A 16482-nucleotide genomic window follows, 5' to 3' on the forward strand; every position below is an offset into this window, starting at 1 on the left:
TTGATGACTAGCACAAGTTTTTGTTAAATTGAGAAAGAAATGTTCAGCTTCCAAGGCTGGTAGGGATTCAAAAAGTCCAACTTGTTCAGAATGAAAAAAAAGGAGAAAACCCAGCCAGAGAAACCATGGCAGACAGATGGAGAATTGCAATCTGTTTGATCTATTGTGTTTGTGCACTTGACGTACAAGTGCACAACTGTCATGTTTCATACCCTTGACAAGTCACCCCATAAAGCAATGGTGTCAAACCACTCCAAAAAGTTCGAAAGTTCATTGATCCTGATTTAGAGGCCAAGAGGAGGGCCTTGCTCCCCGGCAGATAATTTAAGGACAATGATGAACAAACTCTACGGTTTCCTAATCATGAAATGTAATCTCTTACTTTTTCTAGCAAACACACATCTCATCTGAGATTAGTCCAACGGCTGAATCATCACCACTTCCCCAACAAAGATCGGATGCTGACAGCGATGAAAAGAGTGCTGACCTGTTGCTCCACGCTTCTTACTGAAATAAAAAGCTAAAGTATTAGAATGAATGAAAACAAGAATCACGAGAGGCAGTGGAATATTAATATTCTTCATTTTATACATTATTGTAGACTATGTAAAATTATAGTTCCATGTAAGCATACATACCTGGATAAAGATTATGCCTGCACACCGTTGCAAATGCCCGCAGGATGCTGTTCCTGTCAGTGGAGCCACATGACTACTTCTGCAGTACGTATTTCTCAATACACAAATTAACTAAAGCAGTCAGGCCCCCTTTCAGCTGCCTGCAGCCCATGCGGAGCAGGCAGCCGAGGACACGGAGGGCTGGCTCGGCACGCAGCGCGGTGAAAGCACCGGCACTATTCACCCTCGAGGTCAGGCTGTGACACGGGAACGCGGCGGCACTGCAGGGACTCTGCTGACGAGCCGTTGAAGGGGCGAAGGCCGGTTCCTGCTGTTCTCATGCACAAAGGACCGCTCTCGCCAAACGCGTACGGCAGGACGGGCCCAGCCTTTCCACGCTCAGGAAACGCCTCACACTTTATTACCGCCAACACGCATCCCACGCCCCAGGGCAACCGCGAGGCCCCGCTCAGGGGCGGCCTGCGCCCGCAGCACACGACAGCAGCCCCCCAGGCCCGGCGCCGCTTCCTCGGTACGGCCCCACCGCCGCCGGCCCCTCAGCGCCTGCCGCTCGTGGCGCCGCTCGTACCGCTGGCCCGGCCCAGCCCGCTACACCGCGGGCCGCCCTCCCGGCGCCACCACAGCCCTTGTGCAGCGGCGCCGGGGCAGCGGCTGGAGCCGCGGGGAAGTTTGAGCCACGCCGGCTGCCGTACGTGGGAAGGTGCTACCGCCCGCTTCCGCGCGGGACGGCTCCGGCCGCGCCATGGAGCCCCTACTGCCTGTCGCCCTCCTCCTCCTCCTCCTCTTACTGCTCGTCCCCTTGGCGGTCCTGGCGAGGAGGCGCCGCGGCCGGCGGACGCCTCCCCTCAGCCTTCTGGTGGTGGCCGGCTCCGGTGAGTAGCGGTTGCCGTCAGCGGGAGCGGGCCGCGCCGTGGAGCGCCCGAGGCGGGCACCAGGAACTACAGCTCCCGGCATGCAGCGCGGAGCGAGGGCGCCGAGGCGTGCGCCGGCGTGTCCTGGTGCATGCCGGGAGCTGTAGTCGCGGTGGCGGGGGCACCGGGCTGCGGGGGGAGCCCGCCCGCCTGCCTTTGGGTTTTTTTAGTTCTTCGTTTGAGTAATTGTTAAGTTTCATCTTTATCTGGGGCGTTTTCGTCCGTGTTTATGTCTGACAGTTTGGTTTCCGAACCTTTCCTTCAGACGGTACGTGCATTTCACCGAAGTCCCTAACGAATATATTGACTGAAGCTGATGCAGGACAGGCCTGTGCAGCTGCTCGGTCTTCTGACAGAAAATCATTGATCGCGACTCAGGGCAAGGCTTTCCGAGGATCGGTACACCCCTCACATACGTGACATTTTGCAATAATTTTACCCAAACCACATTTCTGTTGTTTACTTACAAGAGTCTCATGGGGGTCTGTCAGAGGCAGTACTGCTGTCCAAGTGTGTCACCCCACACTGAGGGGACACACACACATCTGCTACTCGTTGGTGCCTCCCCTAGGTTGCAGGGCAATTAATTTGCCAAAAAACTTAGACTACCTTGAAAATTTGCATTTTTCAAATCCAGGCAAGCTTTGATTTCTTCACCTTAGTGTCCCTGTGGTTTTTGTGCACCGACTAATTGAGTAATAATCCCAGAACCTTTCTGCAATCTGAGTTTGACTGGCAGTTTTTTAATTTTTCAGGTCATCTTTACTTCCACCAGGGCTGGAAATGTGCTTGTTTTCCTTCGGTCCTTTGAAATCTAGTTTGTACATATTAAAAAAATATATTCACTATACATAGGTTTACCAGGTGAAATAATTCATAAGTCAGTTAACATTGATATAATGTTCAAGCCTCTTCTTCGAGACTTTTTTGAAGTGGGAATCTGCTGCTCTTCTGTGAATACTCAATGATTGCATTAAAATTTGTGAAAGCTTCAACAAACCATTGCTCATGAGAAAATCCCTCCAAAAATGTTGGAAAAATACTGCATAAAATTCTATAGAAAAGTGGCAAACTCCCGTGTCTAATGCAGCAGCATAGCTCTCGCTGTTTGTCGGTTGTTTGCCAGCTAAGAGTGCTTGACTTGTATAGCAAAGGTCTCTTAGGAGGCTAATGACACTGGGCAGCAGGAGGTAGTAGGAATACGTTTGGTTTACTGGTTTAGTCTGAAACTTCCAGCAAAGTGAAAAGTAACACAGCCAGTAAATGCTTATGCACATACTTACGGGTGCTGTTTGATGTTAAGCTGATCCAGTCCAATAGGTAAAAGGTGAGCCGGCTCCACATTACCTATGCACACAATCTTCCCCCTCCCCTCTTCCACTGTTACAGGTATTCCTGTAACTCCAGTGCAGGAAACTCAACTGACAAAAAAAAAAATTAACCCTGCTCCCAAAAAACACAGTTAAAGCACTTGGCTGGAGCTGTGCTGTTTCTTCTGTAAGCACTCAGCTTTTACGCTGGCGTAGTTGCAGAGTGAAATGGCTGCCTGCTTGATTTCAGTATTATGGGCTGGGATAGTGCAGCCCCTGAACCTGGTCTTGCAGGTCATAGGACAGAACACTGGGTAGGGTCAGTGGGAGGTACACTTCCATGGCATAGCTCTGTGCCAGATCCCGTCCAGCTTCATTTTGACTGTTGCACCATGGTGTGGCTTTTGAGTACAGGCTACAGTATAACTCTTTGCCCAGTTGTTTTTGCATTGTGTACAGGATGTTAAATGCAAATGTCATGCTTCTATGTGATCCTGGTTCAATCCCATTTAACTGAAAAACTTCCATCCATATAGCTTCAGTAAGAGCTGAATTGTCTTCATGTTACTTAAACAGTCTCAACCATCCTTTAATTGAATCTTCTACTCTCTAAAGTGTGTCACTGATAATAGTAGTACTAATAAGTTTTAAATGGAAAAGTGACTGATTCAGCTGAAGAAATTGAAAATTACAAATTTTTTCATACACTAACTGCCCTTTATTTTGTTTTTACAGGTGGGCACACAACAGAAATCCTGAGGTTACTTAGCTGTTTGTCAGAGTCGTATTCTCCTAGACATTATGTTTTTGCAGACTCAGATAAGATGAGCGAAGCTAAAATACATTCTTTTGAACAAAAAAGGGCTGAAACATTTCCCAGTTCTCAGGTAACTTGTTAAATATGCTCTTGTAAGATAAAATGATCTTAACATGATATTCTAATCCAAGGTAATTTGGAAGTGATTCTTTAAAAGGATATTTTTAAGATCAGCAGGTGCTTTTGATTTTCTAGGTATTGATAATCACTTGCACTAAAGTTCAGCTAAAGGTGCCATTCTGTACATACTGGTTTTTGCATTTCTAAAAGTGAACTAAATAAACACTGTTGACTAATGCTGGACTAGAGAGACATGAAAATGCAAAGCAAGTATACCTAAAAATAGCAAATGCCATTCTTGCTACCAGTTTTCACTACCCCCTTCCTGACTTTCTCTTAAAATGGTCTTTACCTCCTGTTAGCATGTTAATCCATTTAAAGCAATGAGGGAACATAATTGTAGTGAAAGTGACTGCACAAAGGCGGCTATCTCTTGCTCAAGAAAACCATGCTGAAAATAAATCTCTCAATTTTGTAAACCAGCTAGCCATAGAAGTGTTATTTGTAACTATAAAAATACTGGGGCAGAAATATGGTCAGGGTTTTTTCTTTTATTTTTAGTTTGGCATTTCCCTTAGTGACATAATGTATTTTTTTGAAAGAAGTTATATCTAAAAATGTTTTATCTAAGAAAACCTTAACTGAAATTGTATTATTTATGTGTTTCTAGACTGTGTTTTGGTTGGATTTTAAAGCTGAGCATTAGTTACACATTTTAAAAGTATGCAATACCTCTTAATGTCAGATAGTTTTCTGGTTGATGACCAGAAGAAATGCTAAACTCCTAAAAATCATGAAAAAAATCATGAAAATGTCTTGTTTATCTTTTTATCAAATGTTTGCTTGGTTTCAGCTAGTTTGCTGTATGATTGACAGACAGCAGTATGACTTTCTTTTGACTTAGTGTGATCTGATGTCCAGTGAAATTAGTAGAAAGATTATATTTTTATTTAGAAATTGGAATAAGTATAATGGAAATGAACATTCTGACTACAAAAACCTTAGTCCTTTTGAGCAAGTAGTACAGCATGCAGTAAGTTAATTATTTGTGTGGTACTGATTTCATATGGTCCACTTCTGATATTTCTGTTATCTTCAGCATCGCTACTGGGGCAAAAGACTGTAGAACTCGGTACCAATGATTTTCAGAATAAATTCTTTTAATGTAAAGCAACTGCTGCTAAGTGAGCAACAGGCTCACTTAGGAATGACATTTTTAAGTTTGTTTACCCTACTTTCACCTTGGAAGACAAAGGTTCCTTGCCTCCCACAAGCTGCTGAATCAAGTGGGGATGACTTATTTTAAATTTGAGCATGGCAGTCTTTTCTCTCATTGTGCACCAAGGATGACAGTTTAGTAAAGTGACCAGAAGTATTTCCTGTTCAGAGAAATCTTGTTTGGTAATTAGTCATTCACAGAGTCATACTCATCTGAAAAATGTCCAACCCTAAATTATTAAATTTCTTAAAAATACATATTTTGAGTATTAAAGGATTATGCAGTTTTCCACTAGTTCACTTAGTTTTGCTGAGCAGCTTCCCTTCCGTACCCCCTCCAACTGCTAACAGATCATGTAGTTATGTTTTCCTTCAACACTGAAAGCCAGAGGAACATTTTTGGCTGCATCTGAGTTTGCTGTCTGGATAACAGATGCTCATTTTCCTTTGGCCATTCTTTTTCCACTGAGCAAAAATATTTAGAGTGAAAACGGAAGATAAATTTTGGAAAGTAAAGGTCACATGCCTGTAACATATATTTGCTAACTTTCAGAGTGTGCTTTCAAGTAGTATATGTATTGGCACTGGGGATGCTGGAGATCATCAAGCATTTAAAAATCATGTTTTAGTAGCTTCTTGCAGCTTTGAATAAATTAAAGGGAAAAGTCTGAATGCTTCAACCCATAGTCATTCCCTTCCTCATCATGTCAAGGGAGTAAATTTTTCCAGAACTAAGGACAGAAGACAGATTACAATAATGACCTAAAAGAAAATCAGTGTACACATTTAACAAATTCCAATGTAAAAAACCCACAGATATAACCAGTTTCTCTTTTTGACCTGTGATCTACCCCAGCTCTACCAGCTACAGTATTCAGGAGAAGGAAAGGAAGCCAGAATGAGCGTCTTGGTTACAGGAAGCAAAATGTGCACTTCTACCCACTAAGTCTCTTGAAAAAAAAAAAAAAATCCGAAATGCCTCCTATGAAAAGTCTCTGGTCCTGCTATCACTTGCCTCTTTGTTCTCTGTTGCCCCCAGCCTGTAACCACAACTATTCTACATGGGTGCCCCTAGAGCTGTTACTCAGGGAACCTTCTGTGCTCAGCATAGAGAACCTGCTTCAGCTCCTGCCTACCTACTCTAGCAGCAGAAAGACAGCTTACATTTGTTGACTGAAGAACATGAATTCTTCACTGGATCTTATACCCCCATTTGCCATGTCGGAAATGAGCAACCAGATTAACTAACCCTTACATAACGCTCATCTGACTGCCTGTTCTTTTCCATTTTATGTTTGATGAGAGATATCATGCTAAGAAATCTTGTTCCTCAGCAGGAAAAAGAAAAGAACTACTCAAACCCAGTTTCTTTGCAAGCATTACAGTATATTCAGTTGAGCATATCATAATAATTCACAGCAGTGGCAATTTTCCACCCACTTTTCCTTGCATGCTTGCAAAACAACAATATTAACTAGGTAAAGGACTACATCACTGGTTTTGAAATTGCAATGCCCAGTCAACCATATTTGTCTTCAAATAATAAAAAGGTTTCTGACTCCACTAAAGATGTAAGGAAAAATAAATGCAACAATATGACAGCATAGAAGATAGGGGAGCAATTTGTCTGTTTCTAGTATCAGACATACTATTCAGTTTTTCAGCAAAAGATGCAGGAGGTACCTTTGTCTGGAATACTAACAGTACTCTATCAGATGAGAGGCTGGGATTGCAGAAGCATCTGGCACTGGCTTTTAAACAAACAAACAAACAAAATCTGATTTTGTTTCTCAGCTTAATAGTTAAGTGCTGATTGAATCATAGGCTGAAGTCCTAACATATGACATAGACACTGATGTGCAAAGTTTCAAGCATGTTTTTTGAAGAGCATAGATAAAATCAGTTTGATCTTTACTTGAATTCTACAAGTAAATATCTACTTTGATACTGTTTGGGGTCCCTGCCAAGTTTTGCTGAAATCAGTTTTTTATGATGAAGAAAATCATATACTTTTTTTGGCAAATATTGTTTGACACCATTCTTACAGTGAAGAGAGCATCCTGAATAGTTCCACTGAAACCTGATCTGCCTAAAGCTACCTTATCATGCTCATTTTTCTTGCAGGACTGAATACTATGCAAGGGTCCAAACTCCACCTGCGGCATTTCTTTTTATCACCTGATCCTTTTCAAAAGCTTTAAGAAATAGAGAGGTAGTGATAATCAGAATCCTGTTGAACAGGGAGCAGGGGGCATGTTTATTTTTCTATATTCTGTTGTCAGACTAATGCAATCAGAGTTTCAACACCTGCAAATAAAACATAAAACAACCAGTTTGTAACATCTGTTAATGCCTGCCAGCATCACCGCAGTTAAAGAACCTTATCACAATGAAACAGGATATTTTCAGTCAAGAAAATTACCTTAATATTCTGCATTTATAAGTGGAGTGTTTTTTTTATTTTTTCCACCTTATATATTAAAAAAGCCCCAGTTACTGCTATTCAAGACTGATTTTTAGTTTGTATTTACTGTACAGATATTGGCAACATAATCTTTCCTGGTCACAAATCACCAGGGCTAAGCTATGACAATTAGCAACGGTATATTTGAAGTAACTGGGCACTTTTCAGTATTTATAATGATATTTAGAGTCTCTCACTCCCCATATGAGTTCTGACAGAGTGGTAGTGATCTGGTGTCCCATATGAAGAAAGATAGTGACCATTGTCCAGATATAAACAATGTGTCAATGTCAATGAGCCGTGTACTGCAGCCAATATATTTGTTTTTTATTTAAACAGTCAAAAATTTCATTTGCATCAGGACTGCCTTCTCATGTAGCAATAGTTCTTAGGTGTACTTCCTCTGCGTCAATAGTTCTTAGGTGTACTTCCTAAAAGCCATCTGTGAAGAGTGCAGGAAGCCTAACTACTGTTAACTGCTTACAGTGTTCCAAGACAAGCAGAAAACATTGAAGTTTTATTAATTTGATACCTTTTACACACAGTGAATAATCTCTACTTTGTCCTAGGGAAAAAACAAAGAAAATTATTTCTTAAACTTATTTTTTATTTAATGATAAGATGTTATTTCCTGTTTGTTTATGCAAATATTTTTCTTTTTGAATATGCATCTTGCATATCTTTTGAATACTCATTGAGTACTCATTTAAAGGATAGTGGTATTTGCTGTTACATTTTTAATAGTATGCACCGAACGTTAACTGCGAACAGTTGTTGCATTTTCTGCAGTGTGAATCCACGAAGAATTTAAACAGGCAAGAAACAGCAAAGAGTCACCGTGTTTGCATTGTGTCTAATCAGACCCAGCCTTGTGTCTCGGTGACCACGAGGTGGGGCACTACGTTCACATACTGCGGGTGAAGCTGCTCTAGCCGAATTGTTTATTAAGTTAGGAATGTTTTAGAGTAACGTGAGAAGAGATTAAAAAATAGATATACAGTTCTAGTATTTCGCTTTACTTTATTGCCAGGAGTGTTAAGCACAACACTGAATAAGGCATCTAAAAAAAGGTTTCATACCCAAACATTTCCAAACTAGATTAAAAAAAAAAGTTGGCACAGAGAGATCTAATAACTCTATAGAAGGAGAAACAACATTCTTAGAAAAATAACAATTCCACTTATGCTCTCTTCCAGTTCACCCTTGATCGCATCCCCAGGAGCCGTGAGGTTAGACAGTCTTGGACCTCCTCTGTGATAACAACCCTGTACTCCATACTTTACTCCCTTCCTTTGACCTACAAACTGAAACCAGATTTGGTAGGTAAAGTAAATTTTAATTTATTGAGAACTTGCTAATCTGCATCATAAAAGCATTTGGAATATCAAGACATTGCAGACTGTATCTCATACATATGCTTAGATTTACAGTTCACACGAAAAGTATTTTTGAGTGTAAAATTAAAGCTGAAAGAGATATAGCAGCAATACACCAAAAAAGGGAGAACAGGTTGCACTGCTGGTGAATTACAGTAGCAAACACCAGTTTTCCCCTCTCAAAGTTTGCAGGTAACATCGGAGAGTGTGTCACTCCCTTGTTTATGCTGGTAGAGCTAGCACAAACAAGGTTACAGATTCTTGATAATATCTCTTCAGGTTTGCAACAGCACAAACTGTGCCTGAAAACCTGGTTATCCTGTTGGCCAGTCTTGCTCCTGAAATGGTATGACCAGTCTGGAACAGACAGGTTCAGACCAGCAGAAATATGTATAGATTCAGTTCTTGTGCTTACATGGACTTTTCAGGTACATACATATTTATTTAGTCTTTGGCTGACTGACATTAATTATCTCCTCTTATGACAAAAAATGTCACTGCTGAAGTGGCAATTCCTTGCACTTCAGTAACTTTTTCAAGCTGCTCTCAAAATGCACTCTCATGCTAATTACAACATTAATTTAAAAATAATTCTACGTGCTTAATAAAGTCAGAAGCATTCAGGGTTGTCAGATTACAGAAATAAAATAATTAGGGATATCTGATCAATAAAGTTTTGCGTTAATGCAAGACTCAAAAGGTAGTGCACTGGACTCCCAGGTTTGAATCCTTCAATTCTTTAAGAGAAATTTTGCTTAAAGATGGCTTTTTGCTAGAGTTGTCATCTTAACGAGTCAGTTATCAAAACCTGAGTTTTCTTAAAAAAGCATTATTTTAGCAGAATTTCAAATTAATATTGTATGAGTTTTTACATACTTTAATGAAGCCTGTAAAAACTGGTGCAGTTACAAGATATTTTTCATAATGAGTAGCAGCATATATACACCCACAGAGGATGTTTGTAAGCAGACTTGTTTTTTAGCTTTCACTGTGAACTGTATGACTAATTCTAGAGAAGCTTATATATATTTGTGGTATTTTGAATGTTTAGAGAAGCTGCTGTGAATAATTTGATCTCATTGGCTTCAGTAGTACTGGTCAGTTCCTATCAGATCAAAATCTACTTGCTGGAGTTTTCAGAGCAGTTTAGTGTGCAGAACAACAGAATTAGCTTTTTGCAGTTCTTGTTTTTCAAGCCCATTCTGAAAACTGGAGAAAAAGTTGGGAGGGAGGAGGAGATGGCATACTGTTCTTTTTACAGTGATGCTAATTTTGAGGGGGGAATAGCAGAGGGGTGTTTACATGAAGCAGACATCTTGCAGCAAAGGTGAGTAACAAATATTTAGGAATCACTTTGCTCCACCACTGGTTTCATTTAATGTATATACTTTTTTTTTTAACTTATTATTGCAAAAGAAATTGACTGGAAAATCTCACTGTAGCGTAATGTATTACCAAAAGCCTCAACAGGACACATCATACAAGAAGAGCAGGAAGTTACTGACCTAATTCCATGGTTTCTCTGTTTACAAGAGGAATTTACAGTGACAGTGAGGTTTACACGTAGAATTATTAGAAATGGTGTTGGAGTTGATAAACTGTGATAAGCTGTCAAAAGCCTAATGCTTCTGAAAAACACTTGTGCTTGTAAAATTAAGAATACATTCTAGCAAGTAGGGTTTAAGGGAACTGCTGACTCAAAATGCTATCCAAAGGGTCCTTATTGATGATTAGAGAAGGGCTGGAGGGGAGGGTGTTCCCAAATATTTTTTTGCCAAGTACCATCATCAACCACAATAGCAGCTGGTACTGCCACTGACAGAACCATCTCTAGCATTACGATAAATCTTATACCACTTGAAAGCTGCTTGTATACTACTACTACTGTATGCATATCTTAGTTTAAGAATTCTGTAAAATGTAATAATCTAAAGATTTTAGAACACTTATCAATGGGGAATGATTCGGGGATTAAAATGCCTCACATTGCCAGTGAAAAGATTCTGTGTGGTATGTGAAGCAACTGGTAATATTTAGTTGCCTTTAGAAGAAAATGGTAGTGGTAAATTGCAACTCCCCATACTCTTGGCAAAATGTAATGCTTAGTAGTTTAAAGAACTAGAAAGGGTGGGACAAATGCTAGCATTTGCAGGACTCATCTATAATTTCTGGCACGGAAATCAACGCCCGAGTTTAGAAACAAGCACAGTATTACATCATGCTGAGAGCTTCATATTTTTAAGCAGTAGAGCTTACGGGTACTGTACATTTTCAGTCTAGGCAACTGTTTTTGTTTAACTGCAGGAGGGAGAGAGCGCTTTGAATTGCTTCTAAGTCATTTGTACGTCTGAGTGATCCCCAAAACCTTACACTCGCTTTTAGGCTTGTGAGAAATGTGTGCATGTTTGAAGGAATGACTGAAGTCTTCTCCAGACACCCAAAAGCTAGAGAAAAGCAGAAATGTTGCAGTTTTCAGGGAACGCAAGACAAGAGAAGGACTGCAAAGGGAGCCTGAAACGATTAGGCGCACAAAGGCAAGATGTGGAGCAGATAGGCTTAAGTTGGCATAACTAGCATATCTGTGGGGCCAAAATAGATGTAAAGGGGAAAGAGCAAACCTAGCTGCACAGGAGTTACTTTATATGTGCTTATTTACATGAGCACTGTGTCCCCTTTGTATCTCACACTGATCTTCTGGCAAAGCTTCTTAGTTTTCTTTGCATGAGAAAGCAGTTGCATCTAACTATTCTTCAAGATAGTGAGTTCAGAAAGAACTGAACTGCTTCCAGGACACTTTTGCTGTCTTGCAGGACTTGACCCATACTTGAAATGGACCCCCAGAGAGTTTAAGAAATGTAGAAGTTAGCTTAGTTGTTCAATTTGAGATCATCTTCAAGAGGCCCATTTCTGAGTTATGAACATCTGTACTCTGCAAAGTTAAGTCCCTTTAGAGATATTAAACCAAGTAACAGAATTAAGATGTCAGAAGTTATGATCAGCTTGTGTGCCTATAGCCAAGAACTATAGAACTATAGGTGTCAAAGTGTTTTGCAGGCGCATCTACGCTGGACAGTTTTTACAACATGTCAACCTTAAATAGGCTTCCTATGCAGAGGCCTGAAATTCCAGGAAGGCAAGGCTTGTGTCAGCACACTCTGCTTACACCTTCCGTCCCCCAGAAGAGCTTTTAAAACCATTCATCAGTTGCAGCCAGATTTAATGTGCAGTCACAGCCTCAAAGACTGCAAATTCCTACCACAAAAACAGGCAACTGGTCAGAGAAGAGAGACTTTTGTTGCCTTCATTGAGAGAAAAAGGCTGAGAAGAAATGTAAAACCAGAATAAGATGTTAGAAGATCTACCATGTAGGGAAAGATGCAAATCCTTCTTATACAGTTAGAGAAAATTAGGCAAGCTGCACAGAGATTGTTCCCAAAGACAGAGAAAATTACTGAATCTTACATAGATTATTTGATGTCCAAGAAGGAATAAATTAATGTTACAGCCTTCCTATAATATGCTTCAGTCAGTCAGTCAGTAGGTACAAGTTCCGAGGAAACCAGTCTTCAGTTTTGTTGCTGCTTACAGAGCTATTGTCCTTCTTGTCCCTGGGCGGATTTGCCAACCGTGAAACCAGGTCTTCAGGTGATCTAGCCCTTTGGCTGGGTTGTGATTATTCCAGTCATTCTGGCATACCTGAAATTCAAACTGAAAACAAAGGATACGCGTGCACCACACAGCAGAAAGCTGTACAGAGATTGCATCCAGTCCTTGTTTTCAGCCATAGATGGGCTACGTAATTGGGTGAGCGATTTGCTGTCCTTTAATGTGATTAAATTTCACCTAGAATTGTGCATAAGTGCTGCATAAATTTCCATTCATTCGCGGCTTGTGCATTGTGGACCGTTAGGACCAGACCTTTTTTGCTTTTTTGGGAATGCTTCTCAGCAGTTCCTACTGCCTCAGTGCTCCACAGAGTCTGAGATAATCAGATATTTTCAGATCACTGCTATTTGGAAAAGCCTGGGTTAAATCAGGCAAAGAAGGCATTCCTTCCACATTAGGGCCTCCTTCCCGTGGGAAGTCTGTAGTAAGAAGTTTACGTTTGCACAGCAAGTACAACAAGCTCTGCAATCTCCCTCCCCACCAGCTGTCAGCTGAATGGGTCTCTCCTTTTTAAACTTCTTTCTAGAAGCCTGAAACCTGCACAGCTGATTATGCTTCCAGCAGTCTACCAATTCTTTTATGACTGCACATCCCATCACACACGCCTGGTCCCCCAACTGGTTAAATTCACTACAACAAGCTTCTAGAGTTGTTACAGAAGTATTCACACAGTAAGCATATGAAAGGAGATCATTATTTCATTTAGCTAAGATTTTCCATTCTTTGTGCCCTGCCCAAAATGTCTTAAGTTCATAGCACTTTAACAAATTATTATGACAAATAATAAGTTATTGTCCCTTATATGATGGTTCTTCTTAGAACTTTGTGGAAAGCTACAAAATCTGGGTGGTGGCATTTTTTCTCTATTCACTTCATAACAAGCGAACTTTGTGTAATACAGTGTTAAGACTATCTGGTGCATTCTTTTGTACACTGAATTTTTCCCTGCTATTTGTAATTCTTTTGGACTAGACTGATTTTACGGTATGTCTGATCTACTGTTGTTCTTCTAGGATCAAAACAGTCAAAACAGGCAAGAGTAAGAACATCAGAATAAGACCATCAGTGATACAAATTATATAGTCTAAAAAGAAAACAAAGTTAAGCCATCCAAATTTGTGCTTAACTTCTCGGTGTTAATGAAAATATGAGTCTTATTCACCCTTCGTCTACCTTGTGTGCTGTGTACAGCTACCCTGCAGCCACAATCTAGAATTACCCTCTGCAGAGCACAGATAAACATCTAAAGCTATTCAAATCAGTTAGTTTAAAGCTAGGTGGTAGCTCTGCTCTTTCTATGACCACCAGTTAGACATACCTATAGACACTACATTTCAGAGGGAGGATAGAAGTAGCAGTAAAGATGAACTGAAATCTTAGCTTAGATTTAAGCAGAGTTTAAACTAAAGACAGATCAGTCTTAACTCATCAGCTGTCAGGTTCATTACGAACCTAATGAACACCCTGGTCACACTTCCACATGTGCTATGAAGCATGGTTTCAAGTAAACAGTCTCGCTAAATCAGGCCACTGGTATGCAGATACAGATTGCTAACACCTCTAGGTTTTGCATTGTGAAGACATTTCAGGCAGTTATTTAATGCGGATTCATGCTATACTAACTGCAGCGATGAGGCAGTAGCCTCAAAGATGTTTATGTACATATAAAATGTCAGTTTTAGCTAACCTAAAATACTGCTTTCACATTCTAGTTAAATGAATGCTTGACTAATGAAAGACACCTTGAGATTTGCAATTAAAGGCTCATTTTAGGCTACTGTTAATAATATGTTTGATTATATTTAACAGTCTTTGGATTTAATTTCTCCTTTCCTTTTGAGCAGAAGCAGGCTGCTATAATAAGCAATACTTTTTGATATCAGGAGATGAGATAAGCCCTTATTTTTAAATAGGCTCTAAAAGGTTAGATGTTATTTCTCATGGTTCTCTGACCAAGAGACTTTAGTCGGGTTCAGACTCAACCAAGGTGACACTTAGAACAACAACAGCTTGCTGAAAGGCAGCTAGTACCTAGTGTTTGTAGCTACAGAAGTAGTTCGGTAACTACCATTTCATTTACTTGGCAAAAGCCTTTTACTGAATTGTTTTATGACCAACTTTTTCATCCACAGGAAGTCAATTTTCCTTCACTTCCTACTACTTTATCAGCAGCAATAAACCACAGACCCACTCCATGGTAATGCGGGTAGGGAGTTAGTTTATTCTTCAGCCTGCATCTGCCTTGGTAATCTTGTTCTTTTTTAACCAGCCTTCTATCCTTCTCCCACAGTTTCTCACAAGACTGACTAGTGCCACTCTTTCTTGACACAAACTTCTGGCAGAGGTCATGATGTTTGATTGGTCCTATTGATAGTCTGTGTGTTAATGTTTTAATAACCAACACTAACATTCTGACAGACTTGAGCATTAGTACCACTTTCATACCTGTCATTATTATTTTCAATTGATTAATTCTATGTTCCTCGTGTTACGTTTGGCAGCTAGGCTGGGGAGTATGCTGAGCTCGCATATCCCATTCTGCTTCCGCATACCTGCAGAAGCATCATATGTATGGATGGAAACTACCACTCGAAGACCTTTTAATGCCAGTGACAGACCTGCCACCTTTCACCTGAAAAACAGGGGCAGTTAAGTAGGGTGCCTAAGGTTAGCTTCATTAAAGAAAAAAGTCAAACTTGCATACTTGCATGTTTGTTTATGCATCCAAATCTAGATTCTCAAACTTTCCTCACAGAGCTGTTGCCTAACTTCTGAGGCTATTAATGACCCCAGTTATCTTTCTTTTCATCAGTAAAGCCTTTAGGCATACCCAGAAACAGACCTGAGCTGTTTAAGCCTTTACGGTGTCAAATAGCCACATGCATAGCTGAACTCCTGAGCTCTGCTGAGATCCAGAAACTATGAGCTTCCCTCACTACTTTGCATGTGGATGCTGATCCAAATCACATCAGCTGGGCCCCTACCCTTGTCTCTTGCCCCAGAGGACACTGAGCTGTGGTAACTCTGGGTCAGGCCACTAACTGCCTAGAAGGCAGAAGTGACAATGCTCCCTGCTGTTACAATTAAATCCTGTTGTTAAATCTAGTTCCTAGTGGTTTTGTGGAACCTCTCCTTTTTTCCCCCTAGAAAAATCCACTAGGCAGGATTTTTGTCTCCCTCTCCTCAAGCTTTTGTAAAGTGAGAACTGGGGAAATGAGGGAGTTGTTGATACTTCCCAATATATTTCATTCTATGATGAAAATAATACTCAGAAAAAAAAGTAGTGCACATTAGAAACCCAACTGCACGGCATGCTAATTCTAACTCCTTGCTCTTCCACTTCTCCCTTCTTCATTCTGACACTGATCTTATTTATCTTAGTTAGGTAATCTGCCTGTAGGACCACACATGTCCCTGCTTGTTTTGAAGAGCACCTCACGTACTGTGTGTATTGTGTGATAATAACAACAGAAACCTTACCAACGAGATACACAGAAGTGGACTAGAAAGGTTTTCATGGCAATGCTACAAGCTATAGCTGCTGACCAGCTTGAACACAAGCTGTTGCAGTAGAACGTTATAGCTACTTTTTTGCACCACTGATGATTCAAGTGATTTAGACAGTAGAAGGTGAAAGTGTACCCAGGTATAATTCAATTCTACCTTAATTACCCAATTTACATCAAGACTACACATCTAGAATTTTTGTCCTAGCCTGCATTCCGCAGGTAAATTCAAACAGCAAATAGGGTGTGAAGTTTTAGCTGGTTTTATTTTCAGGTTGTGGAGGGGAGTGAACTGGGTAAGATCTTCACTATTCAAAAAGAATAAGCCAGTAGGTAATGACCTTATATTGTTCAAACAGAACCTGAAATTCTTCTTTCTCCCCACCAGCAGCAATAATAAGGAACTGTTGGAAAAGGTTCCTGCTTTTTTTTTTAAAACCTTAGAAAAGTATTAAAAATTCTAAGCTAGTTTTCCTCAAGGTTCAAAACTTGAATTTTCAGACATGCTAAAGAGCT

At 40.4% G+C, this 16482-nt stretch overlaps 2 protein-coding genes across 5 annotated transcripts in view; one reads left to right on the top strand and one right to left on the bottom strand.

Annotated features, from left to right (window-relative positions):
* The window catches only part of TLCD4 (TLC domain containing 4), a 45875-nt gene extending 44352 nt beyond the window's left edge, over window positions 1-1523 (bottom strand). For 2 of the 3 annotated variants that reach the window (XM_068406106.1, XM_068406105.1), the window contains exon 1: window positions 639-1523. The gene's annotated coding sequence lies outside the window, so the exon portion shown is untranslated. Of the gene's footprint in view, window positions 1-382; window positions 508-638 lie in introns of all 3 variants that reach the window. The other variant, XM_068406102.1, reaches the window with a different exon arrangement.
* ALG14 (ALG14 UDP-N-acetylglucosaminyltransferase subunit) overlaps window positions 1223-16482 on the top strand; it is a 31090-nt gene continuing 15830 nt past the window's right edge. The window contains exons 1-3 of one of the 2 annotated variants that reach the window (XM_068406110.1): window positions 1223-1510; window positions 3595-3746; window positions 8615-8737. In XM_068406110.1, coding sequence (XP_068262211.1) covers window positions 1381-1510; window positions 3595-3746; window positions 8615-8737 — 405 coding nt within the window. In that variant the 5' untranslated portion in view covers window positions 1223-1380. The remainder of the gene's footprint in view (window positions 1511-3594; window positions 3747-8614; window positions 8738-16482) is intronic. The other variant, XM_068406111.1, reaches the window with a different exon arrangement.

The sequence above is a fragment of the Nyctibius grandis genome, chromosome 8 (assembly GCF_013368605.1).
Source record: "Nyctibius grandis isolate bNycGra1 chromosome 8, bNycGra1.pri, whole genome shotgun sequence".
NCBI lineage: Eukaryota > Metazoa > Chordata > Aves > Nyctibiiformes > Nyctibiidae > Nyctibius > Nyctibius grandis.